The following is a 26,879-nucleotide window of genomic DNA, read 5'->3' as shown; positions in this document are numbered from 1 at the left end:
CCGTGAGCTTCACTCACTTCCCTGCTTGGCTCACTCCTGAGCCGAAGAAGCCTAGGAGGGTGCGGATGTGGCCACGGGGAGCAGATGGGAGGCACGGTTCAGCTGCAGGCTCGCTTGTGGTTCAAAGCGGCCCAACAGGCCAGCCTAGTCACCCTTCCTCCACAGCCCTCCAGACCATCGGCTATTCAAAAATCCATGAGGGAGAGTCCCCCTTTGGTTCATTTCCCACCCCACAGTCTCCCAGGTCCATGCCCCTGGACTGCAGAGTATGGAGGACACACAGTCCTCCCTCACCCTTACCCCTCCAACAATTTCCTGGAAGGAAGACACTGTGGACTCTGGGTCAGAGTGTGGAGGGTGACTAAAGAGCAAGGACATCCTGGTCTGCCCAGCACAGTGCAGGGGCCTCTCCCCAGAACTTCCCGCTTTCAGTGGGGGTGCTACCAACTCCTCAGCCTGCCTCAGGCCTTCCATACCTCCTTCTCCTCCCCACCACAGACTATGCCCCTCCCTGGCTATAGTGCATGAGACTGGGGGGGAAAGACACTGTCCCCACCCAAGCGACACAGCAGCCATCAACACCTGGAAGAAAAACAAACCAAAAACCAAAGAAACAAAAAACATAGCCACCAAGAGCACTTAAGAGCTACAAGGATCTTTATTTACAAACAAACCAAGGGGGACTCTCCCTCACGGATTATAAAATAAACTTATGTACACGCTGTGGCCCTGTGATGTCCCTCCTTGGTGTACAGCCACTGCTGGAACTGGGGTGACCATGGGGATTACTCACGGTCTTTGAGTACTAGTTCAAAGGACAGAAAATTACAAAAGTAACTGGGAGACGTGCAGGGCCATGCTAAGTCAGGGCAGGGGCGGGGGAAGGCCACAGACTGCGGGAGCGACCGTGTACCACCGGACGGAAGGAAGCATGGCTCACCCTCGCTGCGCCCAGCTGGGCCCCCCTCCAGCCACCCAAGCTCCTCAGAGTGCAGCGATGGCTTTGGCAGCCACCTGCCGACCCAGGGGCAGGCTCAGGTCAGTGATGGCCAGGACGACTTTGGGGCTGGACATGGCAGACACCTTTACCAGTTCGGATACCTGTCAGATACAGACAGGGACGCGGGTAGCTCCTAGGTGCGGCCTCCCAGGGGGAGAGCCCCTCCCTCGTCTGGGGGTCGCCTCTACCCCGGCCTGGGGCACTCACGGTAGTGAAGGGCATGAACTGCAGAATGCTGCCCCTGCTGTCCTGCTCCAGGCAGTCCACGCACTGCTCCATGAACCACTGCACAAACTGGGTGTGGGGGCCAGCGGTCCGTGACCCCAGGATGGAGGAAATGAGCAGGAACAGGTTGGCTGTGCAGAGGGGGATCAAGAGAGCAGAGTTCCAGAACAGGTCAGACAAGGAAGAAGGGGGCCGAGGAGGGAACACCAGAAGCAGGGAGAGCTCACACAGGAAGGGCAGGGACGGCGGGCACGGGCGGACGAGCGGAGTAAAGACCGCTGCAAAGCACAGCCAGGCGGGCAGTAGTGAGGGAGCAGGAGGAGGAGGAGGTATGCACCCCTCCGCTGGGCATGGCCCTGCCTCTGCAGAGGGGCTCCACCCAGCTCGGTCTGCAGCACGTGCAGCTGGAGGACTCACCCAGGACTCGGTTCAGGGGGTCCCTCATGTTGACTGTGTGGAGCTGGGAAGCCGAGAGGGAGTTGTTCATGGAGCGGTCAGCTGTGGAGTGGCAGAGAGGGCGATGCATCAGCTCTGACTCAGTGGGAGCCTGACCTGGCCCCTGCCATCAGGGAGGCTGGTACATTCATGCAGGACACAGAGGAGCCTGCATCCGGGGAGCAGATGAGCAGAGCTAGCCCTTCTGGGCACCATGAGGCCAGTCCTGGCACTCATGTAACTAAGGCTGGCAGCCCACGCCCAGCCCATTTTGAAGATGCACACAGGCTAACGGCCTGGCTAAGGTCATTAGGTCATAGGTGGTCAACCCACTATCTTTCCTTCTTTCATTTGCACAAGCACGTGGCTGGTCCCCTAACTCTACAACGCGCCACAGAAAGCTCTAGGTTCAGGAGGAATCTCTGGAAACAAGAAAAGACTAGACGGCACACAAGAGTTTTTGGCAGAAGGAAGTCTGGTAGCAAGGAGAGGATGACATCGGATGCCCTGTGGGTAGGCGGGAGGGCAGCCCCAGGTCGAAGCCTGGCGGGGCCTGTCCTCAGCCACAGGGCATGTCTCTGGGTTAGGAAAGAAGGCAGAACGGGTGAGTCAACGGTACAAGCTGTGCCAAGACAGTGAACTCAGTGGGTGTCTTGCTACCCTTCAAGTGATGACCCGGTGTGTGTTGGGGGGTGGCAGGGAGGAGCTTCCTGTCCTAGGGAGAGTGGCAGCCCTGTCCCCCCCCAGCAGGCAGCAGAGCACCCACTGGCGTCAGAGAGGGGCAAGCTCCCGCTACATGCCTGCCAGCCAGACTGCCACCAGCTGGGGACCGAGGCAGGCCCCTAGGCAGGAGGGAATCCAAGGCAAGCCCATGGCCTCCCAGGTACTCACTGGGACTCGACAGAATGTTGGCGTCATCCTCGTTGGAGCTTAGGAGGCGCATAAGCTTTGACGGCTGCATGTCTTCCACAGGGAAGAGGCTGGTATAATCCTGGGGACAGGGAGCCACCGTCACACACCAACTCCCCAGGTCTCCAAGGACCGGAGAAGACTGGAGAGCAGATCTGAGTGGAGGTGTGAGCTGCCTACAGTCCTTGGCCAGCATCACCAGCACTGACTCCTTCTGAAGCCCAACATCTGCCCTAGTGAGCAGAAAGGACCCTCATCAAGGACACTCAGGGGTCCACCCAAGCCATTCCTCCAGACCCTGACCAATCAAGCAGGGCCAAAGATAGCGGACCTCAGCCCTTCTCTCTGCCTGAAAGGCTCCTCTTGGCTTTAAGGGATCAGAAAATGTTTGCTGAGTAAACACACGAGCAAGTCAGCAACAGGCCTACCTCAATGTCTTCTCTGTGCCTCTTCTTCTGGCGGGAGGATGCCTGTCCCTTGTGGGAGGAGTAGGAGCTCAGAGCACACCACACGGCTAGTCTGGCGAGGGGTTCCAGGAAAAGGGCATAGTTAAGAGGGTCCCAGAGGAAGCTATGTGTTTTCATGCTGAACCCACCCCCTCTAAACCCCCACTTCCACCCTCCCCACCGCTCCGAAGGGCCATCAACCACAGCCCAGCTTCTTGGGGCAGCACCAGGGCTGGGGTGACTGCATCTGGGTGCTGGATGCTTAGGGATCAAGGGGGGACGCCAGGAAGGCTCTGGAGAGAGTCCTACTTGGCTAGTGCTGTGCCAGGAGGGTCCATGAGACTGTGCCACTTGGAGGAGTCCGTCAGCAGGCCAGGCAGGATGTGGCCCAGCAGAACTAGGGTCACCTGCTGCATGTCCAGACAGAAGATGGAGTAGAGCAGCTGTACCGCCCTCAGGGTGTGCTCCTTTCGAGTCTCCTTCAGCAGCTCCTGAGAGGGAGGCCAGCGGCCGCTGAGGTGCTGCGCGCCCAGGCCCTAGGGTTCTGACACGCTAGCTGTCCCTACAGCCGAAGGTGCTATTCAACCCCGACTCCAGGGCGCTTCTCTGAGGTGAGGCCCCTAGCTCCGTCTCCCCAGGAGACCACCCAGCTTCCACAACCTCTCCAGGAAGGCTGGCCTACCCCGGCTGGGACAGCTACTGCCCCGGTCTACATGGCTGTCCACACCCACCCAGCCCGGGTACCTTAATCAGGTTGTTGCAGAACCAGTAGACGCCGCCCATGTGCAGCAGGGTGTCAAGGACGTGGATGGAGCGGCTGTCCACCCAGCCCCTCTCCAGTACCTTGGCAAAGATGTCCGTCAGTACCTCCTTGATGGGGCGCTTGGGAGGAAGCAGGTTCCAGTAGGGCATCGTGTCCACGCCCGTGGACGGAAACTTGATCTGGGTGGCTGTTTGCTGAAGCACGTCCGCACACATGTGTTCCAGGATCGAGTTCATAATGACCACCCTGGGAGACAGGAAGGACACACGCAAGTATCACCCCTGGGATTGGGTTACGGAAACGTGCTGAGGAATGAGTCCACTGTCTGCTGGGGAGCAGGGAGGACACACGCCAAGTATCACCCCTGGGATTGGGTTACGGAAACGTGCTGAGAAATTAGTCCACTGTCTGCAGGGGGGAGGACACAATGGTGCACCCCACTACTGGTGGGGAGCTTACTTGCTGGGCATGAAGCCTAGGGGAGGCACAGGGCAGGGATTTTCTGCTCTTACAGCTTCCATCAATCTATTCAGATTTTCTGTTCCTCCCTCTCCCCATCCAACTTCTCCCATTCCCCAGGCCGGAGCTCTGCCAAATCAGGGTCATAAATAAATATAATCACTTCCCCCTGAGCTGTGTGCTTGGGGGTGGGGTCCCGCCCAGCCTTGGCCTCCTCCCAAAGTAAACTGTAACTTCCAGGAGTGGCCCTTTGGCCGTCCCACAAGACTTTTCCCGGCCCTGGGTAGCCGGGCAAAGTGCATCCAGCTGCAGTCCTCTCGGGAGCATCTGGGGCTGTGGACGCAGCTGGGCCTGAGCACTCACTGCTGGGCTGCCAGGGCCCCTCTGCCACCTGCACAAGGGGTCCCAGGGTTCCCACTGCGCCCACATACGCGTGCGTGTGTGCGTGCATGTGTGCACAACTTAAGTACACACACACACGCACACACACAGGTGCACATGCACACACGCGCACACACACATATACACATACACACACACACACACCAGGGCACACGCACACATGCACACACACAGGTGCACATGCACACACGCACACACACACATATACACATACACACACACACACACACACACACACACACACATGCACACACACCAGGGCACACACACACACGCACACACACACGGGTACACGTGCACACACGCGCACACACACACACATCCACACACACATATGGGCACACACACACACACGGGCGCACACGCCTGAGATGGATGATGTCACTCAATGCCCCACAGGCAGGGGAGCAGATGCGACCTTACAGACAACATCCTGGGCAGCTGCCTGTGAGCGGCCTCAGCACCCACATTCGCAGCAGCGCTCGCCGAGTGCCCCTGGAGGGCGGGATGGCAGCCAGGAGGGGCGCATATATGCAGTGTTACTCAGCCTTAAAAAGGAAGGAAATCCTGTCACATGCCAGAGTATGAATGGATTTTGAGGAAATTATGCTGAGTAAAGTTAGTCAGTCATGAAAAAGCAGCTATTACGTAATTCTAGTTATAGGAAGTGTCCAGCGCAGCCACTCGGAGGGCAGAAAGCAGCATGGCCGCTGCCAGGAACCGAGAGGAGGGCGGTGGACCGTTGTTTATCGGCTAAAAGGCCCACACACACAAGAGGAGAAACATCTGGAGGTCTGTTTCCCAGCTCCAGCAGATTTCATACCCTGAACGATGCGCATGAAACCCGTTGAAATGATAAGTGCTCCATTCTGTGCGTCTTGCCAGATTTAAAAACCAACAGCCAAACAACCAGTGGCATGAACGAAGTGACACACTGAACCGAGCTCAGCAGACAAGGGCCAGCGCTTGAAATGGTCACCCGGACAGCTGGGGGCGGGGGAGGGAAGCTATAAAAACTGCACAGGGCTCAGAGTTCCTCGACAGTGACACAGCCATAAAGTCCTCTTCTGCCTCAGCTAGTTCCCTGGAGCCTTTGAGGGCAGCAGTGAAGCTGCTCAGGTCTGTACTTCCCGCACACGGGAAGTGCTGGACTGAAAGACACAGAGACACACACCAAACATCTGCTGAGCCAGTTGCGTGAGCGTGTGGCTAAGGATGTGAGGGAGTGGCAGGGAAAGGGAAAAAGCAGGTGATCGTCCAGCCACCCTGAAAGTGAACCTGCGCTGAGCAGGGTGGGCTGGAGGGGGAAGCGGCTTGGTGAGCGGCTCCCCGGGAAGGGCCGAGGGCATGTGAGCCGACGGCTGTTCCCCGTGGTGCCGGCTCCCCAGCACACAGCTGCAGAGAGCGGCAGGCCAGGCCACTGACCTCTCGTTGTAGAACTGCAGGGTGTTCTCACTGTAGAGCGGCCCCGCCAGCTGGCGGATCATCTGCAGTGACTTCTCCCGCTCATCCAGCCCCAGCATCCGGACATGGGCCACGAGCCAGGCCACAGCACACACCGCCAGGCTGCACACCTTTCCCTTGATATTGTCGGTGATTTTCTGTGGGGAGGAGGAGAGGATGACTTGGGGATCGTCTCCCTCTCCCAGGCCATCACTCCCACTGGCTCTGGCTGGCAGTCACAGGTGTGTCCCAAAGTACATGTCACACCTCTGCCACACAAACTTGATTTTCTCAAAGGGATGAAGTGCTAAGAGGAGGATCCCAAGAAAGACTAACACCAAAGCATGACCCCTGGCTTGGGGGCTTGTCTGTACGCATAACAACAAAAGCTCTCAATGACCGGGCCTACCTCTCAGGTAGAAGAGAGGCTCAAGTGGAGAGGGAGCTACCTGGATGGACTCGAAAGCCAGGACCCCGTTCTCCCAGGCGTTGAGGATTTCCAAAATGGCTGCTGAAATGCTCAGGCAGGCTTCATGCCATTTCATCTGTCTACAGAGAGGATGAGTGATAGGAGAAACATCACTACAAGGGAGCGAGAGATGGGGCGAGGGGAGAGGGTCTTGGAGTGCACCCACACTACCCCGAGCTCAGGACTTAGATCACTAACACTAGCTTCATCTCTGAGGAGTTGTTGAGCAGGGCCACCAAGGACTCTACTTTGGTGGAGTCAGGCCGGAAGCAGGGGTGGTCCGGGTTCAAAATCTTGCCCTCCTCAGGCATACAGGTCTGCATCCAGGTCTCAAAGAAGGGGACTTCCTCTCCTGAGCTCGACTCAGAGAGAATCACCTGGATAAAAGAGAGGGATAGCAGCTGAGAGAGGAAGACGTGGCTCCATGGCTGAGCTACTGACAGGGTCCTGCCCTACTGCCATTCCCTTTCCATGGACAAATCTGTCCAGGGAGGCAGACAGGGAACTCTGCTGCCACCTAGTGGTCAGTATTAATGTGCCACTAGAGGAGGGGGATGCGGTTGCCTTGGGCGATCAATGGAGGTAAGGGAATTAATTACTGGCTGTTTCCTTCCTCTTTTCCACACTCACTTGACACCAATCTTATCACGCTCACCTCTGAGCCGTAGGTCTGGGCCACATGGCACAGCATGAGGAAGGAGATGTCGAAGAGCAAGGCGCGAACTGAGGCAGTTTTTGCTGCGGAAGAGGCGAGAATGTCAACCTGTCAGCCCAGGGCAAGGCCCCAAGTACTGGATAGATCAGAGGTGCTGGGGGTCGAAGGCCTCATGATTGGTAGGCAAGTATGGAGACCACATCCCAGCTCAGGATTTCCTGGAGGAAGGTCAGGGACCAAGTGGTTCCTTCAAAGCTCTGAGGCTCAGAATCCTTTTCTTGGGTCTTACTAAGAACATCATCCCTTCCTTGGAATCCAGTTTCCAGAACCCAAACCAGTCTAAATGGTACAGGTAGGAGAAAGGCAAAGGGGTGGTTTTGGTAGAACCCCTTTCCAGTGTTACCCTCTCTCTGGACAGGGACCTTGCCTCCCCAGAATGAGCACAGGCGGCCCCTCCGTCTCTCCCCTCCCCAGCAGGATCTGCAGGTGCACACAGACTTACTGCTCTCTCCACTGCCGTGGGTGGTGAACTCATTCAGGCTGCAGGAGGGACAGAAACAGGCGGCGTCAACCAGAGCAAGAGGCGAGCGACAGCCACACAAGGGGGTAGGGGGTGGGGTGAAAGGGTGCTACACATTCAGAGGGTTGGCCGCTAGAGCCTCAGCTACAGGTTAAATATAAAACGAGTGTTATAATTGCAGAAAAAAATCACTAGTATTAAAAGAGTATGGCGGCTGGTATCTATCATCCCAGCACGAAAGGGGCTCTAAAACATGAAGCATTTGAGGTTTGTAGCGTGGGCTACACAGGGAGATCCTGTTGCAAAATATTTGTAAGATTCCCAGAAGCGAACAATGTTCTACATGTGAAATCTCCAAAGCAACAGAACTTAAGAACCCCCTTATTAGCTGAGCGTGGTGATGCCTTTAATCTCAGCACTCAGGAGGCAGAGGCAGGAAAATTCTCTTGAGTTTGAGGCCAGTGTGCATTATACAAAGTGAGTTCCAGGACAGCTTGGGCTGTTGCACCTAAAAACTTTGTCTCAACCCCTGGCCCTCCCCCAACAGAAAAATAAAGAACTCCATATTGATAAGTAGGTGGTGCCTGGAGACGGAGGCAGGAGGATCATTTCAAAGCCAGTATCAGCTTTAGAACTGAAGCTAGCCTAGGCTCCATGAGATCCTTTGTCAACAGTAAATAAATAACTGGGCCAAAGAATTCTTCCATGCCTACTATTCAATGCCTCATTTAAAAAATGTATTTATCTTTTATTTTTATGTGTATGTATGTGTGTCTGTGTTAGTTATGTGTCCCATGTGTGCACAAAGATTCTGCAGAGGTCAGAAGAGGGCACCAATCCCTTGAGACTAGAGTTACTGACAGTTTGAGCTGTCATGTGGACCCTCTCGAGCCCCCTCGATGTCTCACTATCTTATCAAATATCTTTATTCCATCCTCAGAGGGAGAGAGCAGACCTCTCTTAGTCAGTGAACCTTCTGTCGTGGTTTCTAGTTAGGATACTCTGCCCTGGCCTGTACACCTCCAGGGAGACCCACATCCAGACACCTCCTCCCTCCAAACAGGACCTCCCGATCCACCGCAGGGTAGAGCACTCCTCACTTGATGAACTTCCGGGCAAAGGATCTCAGCTTCCCGGTGGCAGCAGCGGCAGCCAGCAGCAAGTCCAGGCTCTTCCCGGACAGCATGTGTCCCAGGACTCCCAGCAGACCCTCTGGGGACTTGGAGTGATCTGCATCCATCGTCTGGGGACAGGACAGGAAATCAGTAAGGAGCACTGAAGAGCCCCCACGTACAGCCTTGCCACATTTTATCTCTGCACGTGTCCCCCAGCCGGGACACTGCACTTTGAAACATAAGCTGACGCTTTCTGGCTCCAACAGGAAGATCATTGCGGAAAACTCGCTTCACTCAGTTTTGTGCACTACACCAGTGGGGTGGGGTGGGGGCAGGGAGGATCTGGCTGGGAGGTGTGTGGGGGGGGGGTGCCTAGAGAGGCACCAGCCAGAGCACCTAGGATGCAGCGGAAGGGCAACTAGAATCAGTGGGGCTCCCTTTGCCTCCTCTCTCCCTGTTCCATTCCCAAAACAGCTCTCCAGGGAGAGCAGCGAGGTCTGTGGGTGCTGCTTATTTATCTGGAGGTATAGGAAAGCTGGCAGGAGAAAGGGAGCCCACAGTGGCCCAGGCAGGGTGCACGCACCTTGAGAATGTTTGTGACGGTGGGCTCTGCCCGGAGGATCAGTCCAGGATTGGGCTGGATGTTAGCATTCTCTGATGACTTTAGCTGGGGATCCCGATCTGCTGTGCTATGGCCATAACCCAGAGAAGAAAACAGAAGCAAAGCTAATTCTTTTTTCCTTTCTTTTTTTCTTTAAAAAATTTTTTTTTTCAAGACAGGTCTCACATTGTAGCCCAGGCTGGCCTCAAACTCAAGGAAATCTTCCCGTTTCAGCCCCTTGAGGTTGGAATTACAGGTGTGAGCTACCATGCTTGGCTCAGAAAAAAATCTTGACACATTCTGTAATCCACTGGGTGCAGTGGCTTACACCTTTGATCTCAAGCCACTCAGATGACAGAAGCAGGTGGACCTCTGCCTTTGAGGCCAGCCAGAGCTACATAGTGAGATTCTGTTCTTTAAGAAAAAAAAAAAAATTCAGGCTGGAGAGATGGCTCAATAGTTAAGAGATGACTCTGCTCTTCCAGAAGTCCTGAGTTCAATTCCCAGCAACCACATGGTGGCTCACAACCATCTGTACTGGGGTCTGATGCCCTCTTCTGGCGTGCAGGTGTACATGTAGGCAGAGCATTCATATATATTAAATAAATAAATAAATCTTTATAAAAAAAAAAAGGGGGGGGACCTCTAATCCAACCCTAGAAACAAAGGCAGAGGGAGATGGAGGCATATAGGAAATGTGGGGACTGGCGGTGAGACTCGGTCGGACAGCCTTTGCCTCACATGCACAGCGCTCTGGGTCAGAGACTCGAGACTTAGGATAAAGTCTGTGAGTGACCGTGTACTCGATGTCACAGTCACCTCAATCTGTCAGCATCCCTGCACACACTTTGGAAGTTCACTTGAGATTACAGGAAGGTTTAAGACTTCTTCCGTGTCCTCCGCTCACAAAGGAGGTGGTGACTCAAAGAGCAACTCAAGAGGGCAAAACTCTGGTCCGCCGAGGCCCTGCTCCTAGACCCTGAAGGCACAGCCTCAGTCACTCGCAACTCAGACTTCAGAGAGGAAGGGAAAGGCACCAGGAACCAGAGAGGCAATGGGGAGGGAGACCAAGGGGGCCCCAGGGTAGCGCAGGGGCCTCAACATACCGCTTGCCCACAAGGGTCGCAAAATCGACTTCAGACAGAAGCCCCTGCTTGTTGCACTCTTGGAGGAGGAAGTTTGTGCAGTCACAACTGGGAAGGGAAGCCAGAGGACGGAAGTGAGTGGAGAGCCAGTAACAAGGGGCACCTGTCCAGTCTCCTCCCTCCTTCAGGGTGAAGAAAACCAAGTACCCAAACGTAGGAGGGCTCTGGGTATTTATTTGGCAACTAGGAGCCTGCTGCCTCCCACCCCTGCCAAGTAGTCCAACAAAAAGACAAAGTTCCCTGAAACTCATCTTATACACGGCGTGGGGAAGGACTCGGAACCCCTACAGTAAAATGGGTGAGCAGGGGTCTCATACTTGCAGCGCTGGTCAGCTTTGTCCAGCAAGGGCGTGAGCTTCAGCAGGAACTCAAAAGCACAGTTGACATCCTCAGTGAAGTCCTGAAAAGAGTCAGAAACTCCTACCTGGGCTCTATGTCCTCCAGACCCCCGCAGCCTGAAGTGCAGGTCACAAGGACACCTTGCTCCGTAAAAGAGAAAGTAGGCTGGGACCATCACTGGCCCCGGTAACCAGGTGAAGAGATGCCGGAGGCATCACTCTCTCCATGGTCACCCCGGCCAAGTCCCTGCAGGTGATCTTCCTGTTGGGTGGGGAAGCAGCCTAAGCCACTCTCTGCAGTCTCGTGCATGTGCAAGAACATGGCACACAGGTACACACAGCCTTCCTCTGGGCACAAGAACACACATCACTCGGCTCCAGCCTAAAAGACCCACCCTTAGTGGAGTGGTGATGTCCCACGCCTTTAATACCAGCGAGAGGGAGGCAGAGACAAGCGGGTCTCTGTGAGTTTGAGGCCAGCCTATGAGTTCCAGGACAGCCAGAGCTACACAGAGAAACACTGTCTTGGGGGGGGAGGGGGGGAAAGCTGGGCGCAGTGGCGTTCACCTTTAATCCCAGCACCCAGGAGGCAGAGGCAGGAAGGTATCTGTGAGTTCGAGGACAGCCTGGTCTACAAAGAGAGTCTAGGACAGCCAGGGCTCTGTGAAACAGAGAAACTCTGTCTTGAAAAACAAACAGAGAGAGACCCACCCTTGCTTATCTGCTGCCATGGTCCCATCCGTTCTGTAACTCACCTTTTCCCCGTGAAAATACTTCTTCAACTTCACTAAAACCTGCGGAATCTAAGAATAAGAGAGGAAAGGGGAAGATCAAGGGCTTTTTGTTTTCCCTTGCCACAGATGGACACCCCATTCCCTGCTGTGGCTACCGAGGTAGGAAGGCTCTTCTGCCAATGACAGTCCTCTCTGAATAACTTGTAAGCCGATGGCTCTTGGCCTACAGGACACAGAGCTACCCCCTCAGCAAGGAAACCCTATCAGCACAATTGGAACCCCAGTTGAAAGGGAATCTGGGGCCACTTTCCCTGGCTCTCTTGGCGGCCCTGAACGAATCTGGCTAAGGATAAACTGAACAACAGCGGAGCCCCCAAGCAGCTGAACCAGCCAACACTCCCAGAGAAAATGACGGAGTGGAGCTCCGTTCGGGAGACTGAGAGGCTGGAGGGCACACAGGACAAAGGTCCCGCAAGCAGCCACTTCTCCCAACAGCTGCCCCTGGAATGGCTCTTGGCTGCCCCCATGCCACCAGGCACCTTGAGATAGGTGAAAGCCGTCCACTTGAGCTCCTGTGTGCCCTCGGGGGATTCGATGAGCCCCACAAAGCAGGCTTTCCAGATCTCCAGGACGAAAAGAGGGGTGGGGATATGCTGTGGGAAGCCCAAGAGTACAGTGTAAGAGGTTGCCCAGACCCCCTTCTCCCTTCCACAGGCTCCAGGGACCAGCCTAGGTTTCTGACTACAAAGCAAGGTTCCAGCTCAGAACCAGGATCCTGAGGTCGATGGCAAAACTGTGCATGATAGGTCTTTACGGTCCACTGAGGAATCAAGAGAAAACCTGTTCCCCTCAAGTACCAGACTCCTTCCCTCTTGCCCTGACGGCCACCGGCCTTGCTCGGCCACGCTCACCTGCATGCGCTTCACCATCATCAGCTGCTCCACCAGGGGCTGCACCTCCCCTGTCAGGTTCATGGTGCCCTCCAGCAAGATCAGCGCATGGACAGTGGGGAAGCCGGTCTTGTGCAGCTGCTCTGAGTGCACGGACAGCATGGTGGGGATGCTGAGAAGGTACAAGGGGACAGTGTCGGGGACTGAAGAGACAGCGGAAGAGCAGACCACACACCCCATCTTCCCGCCTCCTCCAGACACCTAACCTCCTGATGAGTGTGCCACACTGCTCAGCCTGGTTCCGGAGCTGGGGGTTGCTGAGGTTGGCCAGGATCTCCCCAAGCCTTAAAAGAGAATGCTCAATGGCAGTCCAGGAGGCTGGTGGAGAAAAAGCAAGGCAGAAACATGCTGGGAAGGAGAAGTGGAGCATGGTCCCAAACTCCTCAACCGTGGTCTTCCCTGGGCCCATGAAAGCACACAGAAAGGCTTTCTCTGAGGATGAGGAGGCAGGGTCCTGTGGGCAGCATGCTTCTGTGAGGGGGATAGGCACCATGGGACTGAGCCCCCCAGAAACCCAAACCAAAGGCCTGACTTCAGGGACTGCACACACTGACTGGAGACAAGCAAGCCATGAGAGTGAAGCACAGGGGTGGGTGTAGAGTCCAGTGGCCGAGCAGGGACAGAGGCCACCCCGGAAGGCCAGCCTCCCAGCAGCAATCCCTTCTCCTCTAGACAGGCTAGCTCCAACCTTGCCAACGTGGCTTTTGAGTTTGTGCTCTTTTAACAGCTCGCCCAACTGCTCAGGCCCACTGGCCTCTCAAATGCCTGCACTCGTGGTCTATAGCACATACTTGGTGCTTACTTACTAGCCGCTTATCATAGCTACAATTCCAAAGGGTCAAATCATGAGTGATGGCACCAGCTAGCCAATTAACCTCCATGTAACACACACATGAGAAAAAGACAACTAAGACCTGAGATCCATTAAAATTAAGAATTCATCTACTTTTCTACCAATAAACATTTATCAAGTGCTCAAGCGAGCAAGGCACTGCCAACACCAACAAGAAAACAGGTGAAGAAAAACTGTCAGTGCAGCCCATTCTGACATAGTGATCATTCTCTTTCTGGACTTTTTCCAGACAAAGCAGTTTGGAGAAGAAAGACTAATCCCCAGCAAGCTCTCCAACTGAGCCCTGAAGACATGGGTGTCACCCACTCTAGCATTCCTGTCCATGGAAAACAAGAGACCCTTAGGTGGCCCTAGCCACTGGGGCTCAAGCAAGACTGTGGCCTCTGCTGCCAGAAGGCCCCCCAACCCCCGAAGATCTGCCTGTCCTCAGGTTCTGCAAGGTCCCAATACTTAACATCTCTTAACAGCATAAGTCATGACAGAAAGGCACTGGGCCTAAGCGAAGGGTCACGCCTGGTCATCTGCTTCTAGACGAACAACATGGAGACAAGGGCAGACAACGCGTCTGCCTCGTCCTCGGATTTCCTCCAGGTGCATGGCATTCCCCACCAGTGTGTAAGCTTGCTGAGGGCAGGGGCCCTGCCACATGCTCCTTTGGTAGCCCCCCTCCCCACCTCCAGCGCCTGGCACAGTGCTGGGCACCCGGGAATGCTCAGTAAATACCTGTTGGTTGATTGGCTCGGGTGCCACCCTGCCCAAGTCCCTGGGATGTATGCAATGCTTATGGGGAGAGAAAAAAGGAAGTGGGATGATTTCGGATCCTTCTGGAAAGAAGTGGGATGGCATCCTGCCTCTCCCCTCTCAATCAAAGGACCAGCTACAGAAGCAGCAGCAGGCAGGGCGCAGGGGAGTCAGGGGACATACAGGCCTCCTCTAGTTTGGCAATGTGCAGCAGGGCTCGGTTCTTGGTGCTGCTGAGGATCTTCTCCAGGCACTGCAGGCACAAGGCAAGCTGCTTCTCCCCAGTGGCTGGGGTGCCGGCCTCCAGTCCTTCCTGGAGCCGCTCCGCCGAAGCGGCTGTGCAGCGCAGCAGCCAGTGGAGGGCGCTAAGGAGCGCTCGGCACAGCCCGATGCACTCCTCGGCTTTGCCATGGCAGCTGCCCAGAAAGGAGGAACATTTGTATCCATTCCAAAAGCTGAACTCCAACCCACACTAATGAATGCTCCCCCAGTCTCGGGCACTCCCCTACTAGGGCACAGAGTTGGAAAGTTGGCAGAATCCTAGGTGAGATACCTAGTCCAGCCAGCTTCCACTAGACAAGATTTTAAAGCAGCTCCTCCAAATAGAGAGGAGGTACTTTGTCCTAGATAAAAAGCTGGGAATGGACAGGTGGATAGAAGAAACATGGGAACCCACAGTCGGTCTCAGTCTGTCGCCTAGATTTTCCTCAGCACTGAAAGAATGATGGAACCTTCTGAGCTTCCTCCCCCATCTCTTACCTGAGTCGGTCACAAAACATGTCCATGATGTCCAGCAAAGCCTGGATACACAGGTCCCGGGAAAAGTCATCAAACTGTGGAAAGGACAAAGAGCAATGGAGAGGCTCCAGCACCGCCTAGGCTACCCGGCCCCTCACACACAATGGCTGTTCGCAGTCCTCCTTCAGCCTTGGGCTGCAGACTCAGCACCCCCTCCACATGGAAATGTCTTCCTCATTCCTGGGACCTCCTCCCTCTGGGAGACGCCTACAATGCCAGGCAGAGGCTGCCTGTCCAGCCTCAGGGGACACATGGCCAGAGTGGCCAAGGTGGTGGGCCCTGGCTGTCACTATCAGGCCTCTGCCCCCTCCCGAAGCCCGAGTGGCTGTGGTCATACCTTACTGATGGCACTGAGCACAGAGGAGTAGGACACCATCTACGAGGAAGAGAGAGGACACTCAGACAAGCCATCGACTTGAGAGGCACAAACGCTGACGCTTCAACTGCCACAGCTCCGGGTCCCCTGCCCCTTCATGGGGCTCCCTCAGCTCATTAAGAGACATATAATAATGTGTGCTGTCCTCATTCCTGCTTGTATCAGACTCGCTGCAGACGGCACCCCTATAAGCTGACTGAGAGGGTTTTCAAGCACTCAAGGGTACCCTGCTTTGTCTTCATAAGCTGTTCCCTGACAAAAATAAACAAGGTTCAGTTGGCCACTAGTGGGCAGAAGAGTCACCCAGGGTGAGGTTGGCTGTTTCTATAACCTCTTTGTGTATAGGAGCTGAGGGGTTCCTGGGTATTGAAATTAACTCCATGCCTGCTACGCCAGCCTACTGTGTGCCCTAAATTCAACCTGAAGCGTGGAGGCGGTGTTTGTGCACGTGGACTGGTTCTGAGCCTCCACACTGACCAGTCCTATTGCTGCTTCTGCCAAGAAGACTCTTGGAGCCGGGTATGGTGGTGCGCGCCTTTAATTCCAGCACTCGGGAGACAGAGGCAGGAGGATATCTGTGAGTTCCAGGCCAGCCTGGTCTACAAGGCCTGGGCTATACACAGAGAAACCCCCATCTTGAAAAAAAACAAAACAATAACAACAATAACCAAAACAAACAAACGCCCGGCAGTGCACTAGAGTACACGCCTAGATGAGCAAGACCTGGGGCTCAAGTTCCAGCACCAGAAAAATGACAAGAAACTGACCTTGAAGGACAGTGACAGGCCCTGTAGTCCCAGCTACTTGGGAGGCTCAGACTGGAGAACCACTGAGCCTTTAAGCTTGAGATCAGTCTGTCCATCATAGCAAAACTCTGAGTCAACAAAAACAGGGGTGTATGTGTTCTTATTTGGACAAGGAGTGACGAATCTCTCCCACACTGGACAGGAGGCCCCCACTGCCTCCACTTTTTGGAGAATCTCAGTATTCAGTGATTACTGCAACTCTGTTTGTACAATGCACACGTTAAACCACACCTTTAGATAAGCACTTCCTAAAGTTGATGCCAATGCTGCACCAACAAGGAAGCCACCAGCCACACACACCTGCAAAGCCAGCATTCAGGACTGCTGTAAAGGCCAAAGCCAGCCTGCACTACAAGGTGAGACCCTGGCTCAAAAGCCAGAGACAAAACAAATGAAATGAAAACTTGGTCGCAGGTGCTGGGGGTGTAGTTCAATGGGGAGGGGGGTGCCTAAGGTGTGCAATGTGCTGGTTTTATCCCTGCAAAATAAATAAACAAGTAATGTTTTACTTTATTTTTAAATTTTTATTTTATGGGTGTTTGCCTGCATGTATGTCTGTGCCACATGCATGGGGTACCCTGGAAGTCAAAAGGGGCACGGGACCCCCTGGGGCTGGAAGAGGTGGCCAGTTTTGGGGTTTACTTTGGTTTGGGGTTTGGTTTTGTATTTTTGAGACAGGGTTTCTCTGTGTAGTCCTGGCTATCCTGTAACTCCCTATGTAGTTCAAGGTTGGCCTTGAACAGAGATCCGCCTACTTCTGCCTCATGTGTGCTAGGATTAAGTGTGTGCCACTCTGCCTGGCCAGCAGCTAGTGTCCTAACTGCTGAGCCATCTCTCTGGCCCACAGATAAATTATAATTCCTCAGGCATACTATCCTCAACACAAGTGCTGGTGGCCATGATGTTATTCAGCACAAAAACAGCAAGTTCTCTAGTGTAGAAAATCCTACTGGACCGTGTTACTCCAAAGCTTCTTTATGACATGAAGAAATGTTACGGGTTTGGTGGTGTGCTCAGTGTTTAGGGCACATGCTTAGACTGCTGATAGCCCTGGCTTCCACCCCCAGCACTAGAAGGAAAAAAAAGGGGGGAGGGAGGCAGACAATTTTTTTTTCACATATATATGCACAGAACTTCTATGTGATATAATATTTTAAAACCTAAATTAAAAACATATATAAATATACACATCCTTACAGTAAGACTTCTCAGAACCATACTGTATTTATATACAATGAGAGACGACTCCATGGGTAAATACACTTGCTGCCAAATCTAATGACTTGAGTTCAATCCTCAGGACCCAAAGCCAGAAGAACTGACTCCCACCAACGTGTCCTCTGCCCTCCATACACGCACGCTGGCACTCGTATGCCCCTTCCCAGAGGCGCACAATTCATCATGAGATCTCATTTAACTAGTATTTCCAAAATACATTTTTAGAAATTCTGCCTGGACAGTAAATTTTCTGCAAACAGAAATAGTATCAACGTTATATCTGTTTTTTTCTAGCACTAGCCTTTGGGCTTGTCCTCAGGAAGTTTTCATTCCTTCAAGTAACTGAACCCTATTTTTGTTTTTGTTGTTTCAAGACAGGGTTTCTCTGTGTATCCTTGGCTGTCCTGGACTCCCTTTGTACTGTCTTTGAACTCACAGATATCTACCTGCCTCTGTCTCCCTGAGTGCTGGGATTACAGGCATGCGCCACTGTGCTTTTTTTTTTTTTAATTCTATTAATGAGATGCAATCTGAAAACCTTTTACCTTGTAACACATTTCTGTTAGTAGAATATATTCATCACCATAGAGAACCGGTTTGACAGAAATAATCTGTGTGAATTTAAACTCCTAATTCAGCAGGCTGAGATGTGCGAAGCTCAGAGGCTGAGCAGCAGCCTTGCGTGCATATGGCTCTGGGTTCAAGCCTCAGCAAATCAGAACAGTGACGGTATGTATGCAGTGTGTGGGTAAGACGCAGTGTCTCCATCACCTGGACAGACAGGGCTTGAACACAGATGATGAGCATTCAGAGCCAGCAGCAGCGGGACATACTGTGAAGCCAAAGCGAGTGTCTGACAGTGATCAGAAAGTTGGGAGTCTGCCTGGGAAGACTGACCGTAGCGTTCCCGGCCAGTGTTTGTTTATTTATAACCGAGGTCCCCATAGCGAGAACTTGGAGAAGTGCTGAATGTCGATGGGTGCCAACCTGCAGGGGGAGCTGGATGTTTCAACTTACAAAAAGAAAAACCCGGACCCCACACCGAGAAGAGAACCCCCTGAGTCCGTACGCTGTTATGGAGGCTGTTGGTCAAAATGGCCTTCAGAGGGTAAATTCTGGGCATTTCTTCTAAGTCTGCCCTTTAAGTACTGCTCTAGACACACCTGAAAGCACTTACCACATGCTGACTTTTTTCTCCCAGCAGGATCCAAGTCTGTTCCAGTCTTAACAATTCCACTGACAAGAGGCTCTGAGCCTACACAAGACCTCGAGGCTGGAGGCTGGCGTGGCCGTCTGCACGCGCGGCCAGCACAGGCTGACCTGGCAGCTGTCTCTAATCCTCTTGCTCTTCTTCATACTCCGCACCCCCGACCACTCCTAAGTGCCCTCTCCAGGCACAGCACTGGACCAAAGAGCCTCTTGACTCTGAAGATGGAATACATTACTAATTTTGTATGGCACTTGGCAGGCCAGGGAGGTCTCTCATGCTCCTTCTCTCCGTCTCGCCATCCCGGTGTTTAGTATCCGTCTCAAGAGCCTCCTGGCTTAGAGAGAGCTTCCCGCAGACCCCACGTTTCCACCGAACCTCCCCCTCTGTTCCTCCAGACAGCTCTCAACTCTCACGGTCTCTCCCTCCACCCTTTCTGCCTGTTCTTCAACACACTGCGGTCCCTTCTGTCCTGACCCCTGCACGAACCTTTCCGTCACAGCCGTCAGCAAGTGCTTGCTGTTAAACCCACGGGTTCTCACTTTTGATGGAATCCTCGGTTTTCAACCTTTCCTTCCTTTTCTTATTGCCTCATGTGCTCCTGACACAGACTTGGGCGCTCAGGAATTTGGCTCGGAGCCCTTCTCTTGCCCATCCTCCCTGAGCACTGTCGTCCACGCCACTTCCTCCAGTACTGTCTGAGTCTGACACCTCTGATTTCTCCCCCACAGACAAATGTGTTGAAGGGGTGTCTTCTAGCTAGCAGATAGAACCCTGAGGGCTGACTGGATTAATCCACACACAGACTCATGAATTGATGGCACCCCTGGAAAGGAGAGGAAACATCCAGAGGTGGGGCCTAATTGGAGGAAGAGAGGCGGCTGTTTGCCAGGCTGTATCTTGCCTCCAGCCCCTTCCTCTGCTTCCTCACTACCAGGAGGTGAACAGCTTTACTCCTAAGTACCCTTCTAGCATGCCATTCTGCCTCACTACTGCCTAAAAATGACAGAGCTGGCCAGTTTCGGGCCAGACAAACCCTTCTTTCCTTAGGTGGTTATCTACAGTATTCTGTCAGAACGAAACTGAGGACACATTTCTAAACCAACAGCTCACATCCACCTCTAGGCACAGATACTGCCTCCTCCTGACTGTCTCCCCTGACAGTCCATGCTGGCACCTGGACTGTAACAAGGCTGGAAACACCTGCCGCCCTCACTTACATCCCAACCCTAACGACTTCCCTGCTCCGGTTCTACTTTCTCCTCATGATGCTGTCAATGTCCAAACCAGAAACCCAGGGCTCACCTTTGACCTCTTTCTTCCCCTCATCCAATTAATCAGCAAACCCTCTCAACTTGACCTTCTAAGCCACCGGTTGTCAATATTCCTAATGCTTTGGCCCTTTAAGTTCCATCTGATACACAACTTCTATGAAAGGGTCGGTCAACCTCCCAAAGGGTCACGACCCACAGGTTGAGAACCACTGTCCTATAGCTACCCTACAGCTACCCATCTTTGTCTGCTATTTCCCAAGCTTACGTTGGCACCATCTCTCACCTGAATTACTCAACTGGCTTGAGTCAAAGTCGGAAAAACTACATTACAGACCAAATCTGCCTCCTCATTTACATACTGCCTCTCTACTTTCAGGCTGTAGTAACAGAGTGAAATAGTTATTACCTAGTCCTTCACAAGAACAGACAAAAAAACAACCAGAGGAAACGCTCTCCCAGCTTTCTTTCTCGGTTCCTTCAAACCGCAACCAGAGTGGCTTTCTAAAATTAAGTTATAAATTTGAATTTACAATTGGTCTGTAAACTGACATGCTTCAAAACAGCCAAGAACCTTAAAGACTATTTTTAAATTTGTGTGTGCGTGCCCACACCTGTGCATGTGGTATGGGTGCCTCTGGAGGATCCTAATCCACGGAGCTGGAGTTATACAAGTTGTGAACCACCAGATATGAGTGCTGAGAACCAACCTGGCTCCTTATCAGTACTCTTATGACTACTGAGCCACTCTTGAGTGCCAAGTCACAAATGTTTTAGAAAAAAAAAAAGAAAATACTAGGGCTGGGGTGGGGGGTGTAGCTCGGTTGGTAACGTGACCTCAAATGCATAACGACCACAGTTCAATCCCAGCTCATAAAGCTGGACAAAGTGGCTCAGGCCCGAAACCTCAGCATTAGGGACTGGACAGTACAGTAAGGGCAAGGCCTGGGCTCTATTTAAACCACATTGGACGGCAGAGGCACACACCTTTAACCCCACCCAGCACTCGGGAGGCAGAGACCAGCCTGGTCTCCTGAGTGAGCTTCAGGACAGCCAGGGCTACCCAGAGAAATCCTATCTCAAAGAAGACAGAAATAAAAACAAAAATAAAAACATAACCTAAAAATTGTTTTCCAAAACCTAAAGAGAAACACAGGAAATTATGTACTTTTAAGTAATTCACAGAGAAACCTAAAGCCAATAAACATTTTAAAATGTGGTCATGAAGATGCATATTAGAAGTGACATAACTTTTTGACTCTCTGAAAAACATTTAAAAGATTGTATCCGGCATGCACATACAAGCCTTTGATCCCAACACTCAGGAGGCAGAGGCAGACAGATCTGAGTCTGAGGCCAGCCTGGTCTACAAGTGAATTCCAGGACAGTCAGGGCTACACAGAGAAACCCTATCTAGAACAACAAAATATAGAAGACTGTGTTCAGCACTGACAAAGAGCTAGGAAATGTAATGGAGAGGGGCTGGAGAAATGTTATTGGTAGAATGCTTGCTAGCATGCACAAGGTCCGATGTTCAACTCCCAGCACTAAACCACAACCAAAACACTGGAGGGAGAGAGGTGTGAACTGTTAAGTCTTTTTACTTTTTTACAGTAAAATTATCATTTAATAAGTCAAAATTCTTCAAGTCAGAAATTACTTTTTTTTTCCTAGACAGGGTTTCTCTCTGTGCAGCCCTGGCTGTCCTGGTAGACCAGGCTGGCCTGGCACTCAGAAATCCACCTGCCTCTGCTTCCTAAGTGCTGGATTAAAGGCGTGCACCACCCAGCAGAAATTCCACTTTTAAGTATCTGTCCTAGAAACATTCTCCCAGACACGCAGGTAAAGGTGTAAAAGGGACTGTCAGTGATCCAGTGACTACGGTGATGAAGACACATGATAAGCACTTAAGAAGCTAGCAGACAGGGAGCATCACGCAACAGTTTAGAAGAGCAGGGTGAGGGGAAACTACAGTGGCTCACAGGTGCTCACAGAGCAGGCAGACTGCCAGGGGGGAAAAGAAGTCACCAATGGCATCCCCAGCTGAGGAATCCAGGTCCCGTGCAATGTCCTAACACCAACACGTACCACAGGGTTACATCTCCATGAACCCCAAATATTGGTAATATTTGTTGACAGGAGTCGCTTGGCAGCTGTGGGGAAGGAGACAGAATAAAAAGTGCGAAGGAAGTTTCCAGAAGAACAGAAATGTTCTGCCTGTCTGCTATTCTGGACTTTGGCGACATGAATACAGAGAATTGTGAAATATCACTGAGCATGTGGGCATTTTGGGGCTGGAGGTGAGGCTCAATGGAAGAGTGCTTGTCTGGCATGTACGGCTCTGTATCCTGCCCCCAGAACCCACCCTGCAACACAATCACAAGATCTGTACATTTTATCCTACTTTACACGTTTACATACATACAATACCGAATTTTTTTCCTCACGTGTGTATGGTGTGTGTGCACATGGTGCTGCTATCTCTGCACGTGTGTGCACACACATGCACAGATGCCCGAGGCTGATGTCTTATTCACTGATGCAGGCCTTTCCAGCGAACCCAGAACTCACCAACAAGACTCGGCCAACTAGCCTGTCCTTAGCCCAGACTTCTCACTGCTGCCCTCCAAGTGCTGTAACTACAGGCAGGCTCCGGTGCTCACCCAGCACTTACCTAGGTTCTAGGGATTTGAGGTCCAGGCCTCACGCTTCTTTACCCACTGGGCGCTCTCTAATCACACTAAAACAATGACCAGTCATTGTGATCAAGTCCAGGCTGCTCATACTCTCACGGATCCCTATTATCCGACCCCCACTTCTCCAAACCACTTTCCTACACCAGCTGTTGTGGCGACTTTCGCCTGCAATCCCAGCACATGGGAAGCCGGGACAGGCGCGCTGCCGTGTTGAAGGTCAGGCTAAACTAAAGAGTGAGACTCTAGAGGCTGGAGAGCTGGCTCAGAGGTTAAGAGCACTGGCTGCTCTTCCAAAGGTCCTGAGTTCAATTCCCAGCAAGCAGATGGTGGCTCACAACCATCTATAATGAGATCTGGTGCCCTCTCTTCTGATATGTAAGTACTATCCTGTATAAGTAACAAATAAATAAATAAATCTTTTTTAAAAGTAAAAAAAAAAAAAAAGTGAGAATCTGACCCAAAAAGAAAAAAATTGAGCAGGGCAGTGGTGGTGCACACCTTTAATCCCAGCACTAGGGAGGCAGAGGGAGGTGGGTCTCTGACTTTGAGGCCAGCGTGGTCTAGGAGCAAGTTCCAAGATAGCCAAAAAAAAAAAAAAAAACAGAACAAAAAAAAATTGAAATACAGCGCTCTTCTTGAAGTACTAGGCAGCATATTTCAAGGTATGATTCAAGGAACTGGAAGCCTCAGCCATGTTTCCAATAAGGCTGAGATGATGATTCAGCAGGTAAAGATACCTGCCGCCACGCCTGACTACCTAGTTTGATCTCAGGAGCCATATTATCACCTCCCAGAAGCTGTCCTCTGACTGTTATGTGTATGTGATGGTCAACATATACACACACAGATAAATGTAGAAGGTTTTTAAAAAATAATACCAAGAGGGTTAGAGAGATGATTCAGTGGTTAAGATCACTGGCTGCTCTTCCAGAGGACCCAGGTTCAATTCCCAGCACCCACATGGCAGTTCCCAACTCCAGATCCAGAGGATCTGGCACCCTTGCACAAACATACATGGAGATAAAATATCAGTGCACATAAAAGTAAACAAATTAATAATAATAATAATAATACAAAGATATAATTTACCTCCTAACTAACATTTTCTCACAGTTATGCAATGCAGTGTCCCAGAGATTCGATGGTATGTAATGATATAATGTAGTTAAATGTGGGAACGGCTAGATTATCTGTACTACTCACTTACACAGTTCCCAAATGACCATGTCATGATATTGCAAAAACCATGCACAATGCTCCAACACTCCAGCACATACCTTTAATCTGGCACTTGGAGGGCTGAGGCAAGAGGTTTAGGAGTTTGAAGCCAAATAAAAAAATAAAGAGAAATAAGTAAATAAAACAGCTGGGCGGTGGCGGCAGCACACGACTTTAATCCCAGCACTTGGGAGGCAGAGGCAGGCGGATCTCTGTGAGTCTGAGGCTAGCCTGGTCTACACAGTGAGTTTCAGGACAGCCAAAGCTACATGGAGAGACCCTGTCTCAACAAAACAGTAACAAAGACCACCCAACTATCTAGAGAGCTTACTAAGATAACTCTCCAAGGTTGGCAGAGTGGTTTGGTGAGAATGTGTGCTTGTGGTGCGCGCCTGATGACCAAATCTGAGTTCTGTCTACAGAATTTATGGGGGGAGGAGAAAAATCAACTCCTAAAGGCTGCCCTCTGATTGCCACACACATGCCATGGCACGCAGGCCCACACCCCACACAGCTCCATACAGACGATACTAATAGAGGAAAGGTAAACTTATTTAAAAAATATTTCTTCCTTTTTTTTAAGATTTATTTATTACGTATACAGTGTTCTATCGGCATGTACACCTGCACACCAGAAGAGAGCACTAGATCTCATTATAGACGGTTGTGAGCCACCATGTGCTTGCTGGGAATTGAACTCAGGGCCTTTGGAAGAGCAAACAGTGCTCTTAACCTCTGAGTCATCTCTCCAGCCCCTCTTTCTTCCTTTTCAAATCAAACATTTGGTATGTAAAGCCAGATTTTTTTGTCAAATGTCAAGTACTACAGCCTCACTACAAAGACTGAATGCAGAAGCCTGCCTGAGAATTTAGCAGTCTGCCTCCCCGAGGGCTGGGATTACACGCCTGCACCACAGCTGACAGCCCACAGTTGTTTTTAAATGTATACCTCCCTCTCTCTGAGGTTCATCCCAAACTCACCAGGTATCCAAAGATAACCTTAAACTTCTGACCTTCTCCTAACCTATAACATGATGGGAGTACAGGTACAATGTGCCAGGACCTTGGCACACGCCTTTAACCCCAGCACTTGAGGCAGAGGCAGGTGGATTTCTGTGTGTTCCAGGCCAGCCAGGGCTACATGGAGAGACCCTGTCTCAAAAAACAAACAAAACCAAAACCTCCAGTACCTTATGCATGCTAGGCCAGCACTCTACCATCTGAGCTGTATCCCATCCTCTGGGTAAGTATGCCTTAGGTGTCTGTTTCAATCCTGATGATGTCAAGTGTGCGTACGACGCATATAAACAGAAGTTTGGTGACGAGTCCAGCCCCATTGCAGCAATGACAAATTACCTTCAGTTCTTTTGTGGTGCTGGGGATCAAACCCAGGGCCTAGTCCATGTGAGGCAAACACTTTACCAATGAACTCTATCTCCAGCCCTTACTTTCAGTAGCAGCTGCCCTGTAACTTCTCCCTCCCAGCCTGTGTATACTTTCCTCTCTGCTTTTCACTTTCATTAATCTGTGTGGCTCACTCCTACTCAACACTGAGACCTTGGTTTAAACATCACTTCCTCTAGAAAGCCTTCCCTGATTGCTCAGAAAGGACTAGGAATCACTTTCATGTCCTCCCACCGTTTCCATACTCTGTCCTGACCATACCATAAACCCATCCTACCAAGTATTAGTGGCAGTCTGCATTACCTTCTACATTACATGTGTACCAGGATCAAATCCCAAGGTCCTTCCAGTTGTCTGACAAATATTAATATTTGTAAGCCAGGCTAGAGATTACAGCTCAATGGTGGAGCCCTTGCTTCGAATGTGAGGGTCATGGGTCTGCTTACCCATCCACTCCCAAATTGTGGGAGGCAGTAGCAGAAACATCAGGAATTCAAGTCCAGCCTGGGCTAGCTACGTACGACATTGTCTCAAAAACAGAAACAAGGAGCTGGCAAGGAGGCTCTGTGGGTAAAGGTGCTTAGCATACAATCCCGCTGACCTGAGTCCAAAACCCCACAGAACCTACATGAACATGGGAAGGACAGAACCGACCCCACAAAATTATTTTCATATCTCCACATGCATTCATACATCCCCTCCCTGCCATAATTACATATAAACTTTAAAAAGTTTTAACTGTGTGTATGGAGAGTAAATGAATGTAATATTCATCACAACAAATGAAGTGCTGTTTTTATAAGAGAATAAGCCTAAACCCCTAAACCGACAACCGTTCTCTAGGTGTTTCACCTCCAAAAGCCAGGGAGCGGGCATGTTTACCTGGGAACTAATAGCGTACTTCAGGTAGGACAGGATAAGAGGATTTGGGGAAGGTCCAATCATGGCCTGCTCTAGGAGTGCATCTGCAAGGGAAATTAAAGTTAGGCTGAGGGGTCACAGCTTTTTCTGGGTTCACCCCTCTCATCCTTCCTTCCCCATTTGACTTGAGACCTGCTAGGTTAAGAATGTCCCAGGTGGCTCCTTTGGGAAAGAATTTCTTCATGTTGATTGCCCATTGGTAGTCGCTCCATCGCTCTTTCCAGGCTTGCAAAATGGCCTGCTTCAGGTTCACCACCTTCATGATTTCACTCCAAGGAGGCGAGACCAGTGGTGAGGTGGGAGTTTAAAAATTGAGCCAGAGGAGTTAGGGAATTCTGAGGAAAAGAAAAAGGGAGAGGTAAAAATAATAGAAATTCGGAAAGACTTAAGCAAGGAAAAAACCAAAAAACTAAACAAGAGTAGAAATGGAGTAGGTTCTGCCGCCCTCTCCGCTTCTGAACCATCTTTTCTTGAATTGGGACAGAAAGTGTCAAAGCGGCAAGTCCAAAGCCCTAAAGACCGCAGAAAGGGGTTAAAGCCCGCTCCAGTTGCCTAATTCTGCCCTTCGTTCTAGCTGTGTCCCTCACTACTACCACCCCCAAACTCAGATCTACCTCTTCCCCTGTTTCCTCTACCTTCATCAGCCCTGAAGCTGTAATTCCTTCTTCTCTTCATCCAGCATCTCCCCAAATTTAAGCCTACCGGACAACGGAGTACTACATCGTAGGCAGCGCCATTTTGGCACCCATCAAGGAACTCGTT

At 51.6% G+C, this 26,879-nt stretch overlaps 1 protein-coding gene and 1 non-coding gene across 3 annotated transcripts; both read right to left on the bottom strand.

Annotated features, from left to right (window-relative positions):
• Window positions 1–639: 639 nt before the first annotated feature.
• Med24 (mediator complex subunit 24) lies at window positions 640–26,879 on the bottom strand. Of its 2 annotated transcripts, XM_021653436.2 has the most exons (27): window positions 26,753–26,879; window positions 26,250–26,452; window positions 26,079–26,161; window positions 15,339–15,377; window positions 14,963–15,036; window positions 14,387–14,619; window positions 14,186–14,242; window positions 12,816–12,927; window positions 12,571–12,721; window positions 12,199–12,312; window positions 11,681–11,728; window positions 10,905–10,987; window positions 10,549–10,635; window positions 9,425–9,530; window positions 8,827–8,969; window positions 7,709–7,746; window positions 7,207–7,289; window positions 6,750–6,928; window positions 6,532–6,631; window positions 6,065–6,240; window positions 3,760–4,024; window positions 3,325–3,506; window positions 2,998–3,088; window positions 2,552–2,651; window positions 1,643–1,723; window positions 1,208–1,356; window positions 640–1,101 (listed from the first exon to the last, which is right to left on the bottom strand). In XM_021653436.2, the coding sequence occupies exons 2-27, from the start codon at window positions 26,377–26,379 to the stop codon at window positions 985–987; spliced, it is 3,021 nt and encodes a 1,006-aa protein (XP_021509111.1). In that variant the 5' UTR covers window positions 26,380–26,452; window positions 26,753–26,879; the 3' UTR covers window positions 640–984. The 2 variants fall into 2 exon arrangements, with proteins under 2 accessions (XP_021509111.1, XP_021509113.1); XM_021653438.2 differs by lacking the exon at window positions 14,186–14,242.
• LOC132655693 (small nucleolar RNA SNORD124) lies at window positions 7,420–7,523 on the bottom strand. The gene has a single exon (XR_009593477.1). It is a non-coding gene; the product is annotated as a small nucleolar RNA SNORD124 (small nucleolar RNA).

This window comes from Meriones unguiculatus, chromosome 7 (genome assembly GCF_030254825.1).
Source record: "Meriones unguiculatus strain TT.TT164.6M chromosome 7, Bangor_MerUng_6.1, whole genome shotgun sequence".
Taxonomy (NCBI): domain Eukaryota; kingdom Metazoa; phylum Chordata; class Mammalia; order Rodentia; family Muridae; genus Meriones; species Meriones unguiculatus.
Note: the sequence above shows the minus strand (reverse complement) of the source record. Positions and strands in the feature narration are given on the sequence as shown.

Bases quoted from the DNA above. Each gene is read 5' to 3' on its own strand.
- Med24 (XM_021653436.2), bottom strand. From the start codon at position 26,379: ATGAAGGTGGTGAACCTGAAGCAGGCCATTTTGCAAGCCTGGAAAGAG. The intron at 12,928-14,185 runs GTATTTACTGAG...TTTCTCCACCAG, and splicing joins CCGAGCCAATCAACCAACAG to CCTCCTGGACTGCCATTGAG. The intron at 1,102-1,207 runs GTGAGTGCCCCA...TGTATCTGACAG, and splicing joins AGTTCATGCCCTTCACTACC to GTATCCGAACTGGTAAAGGT.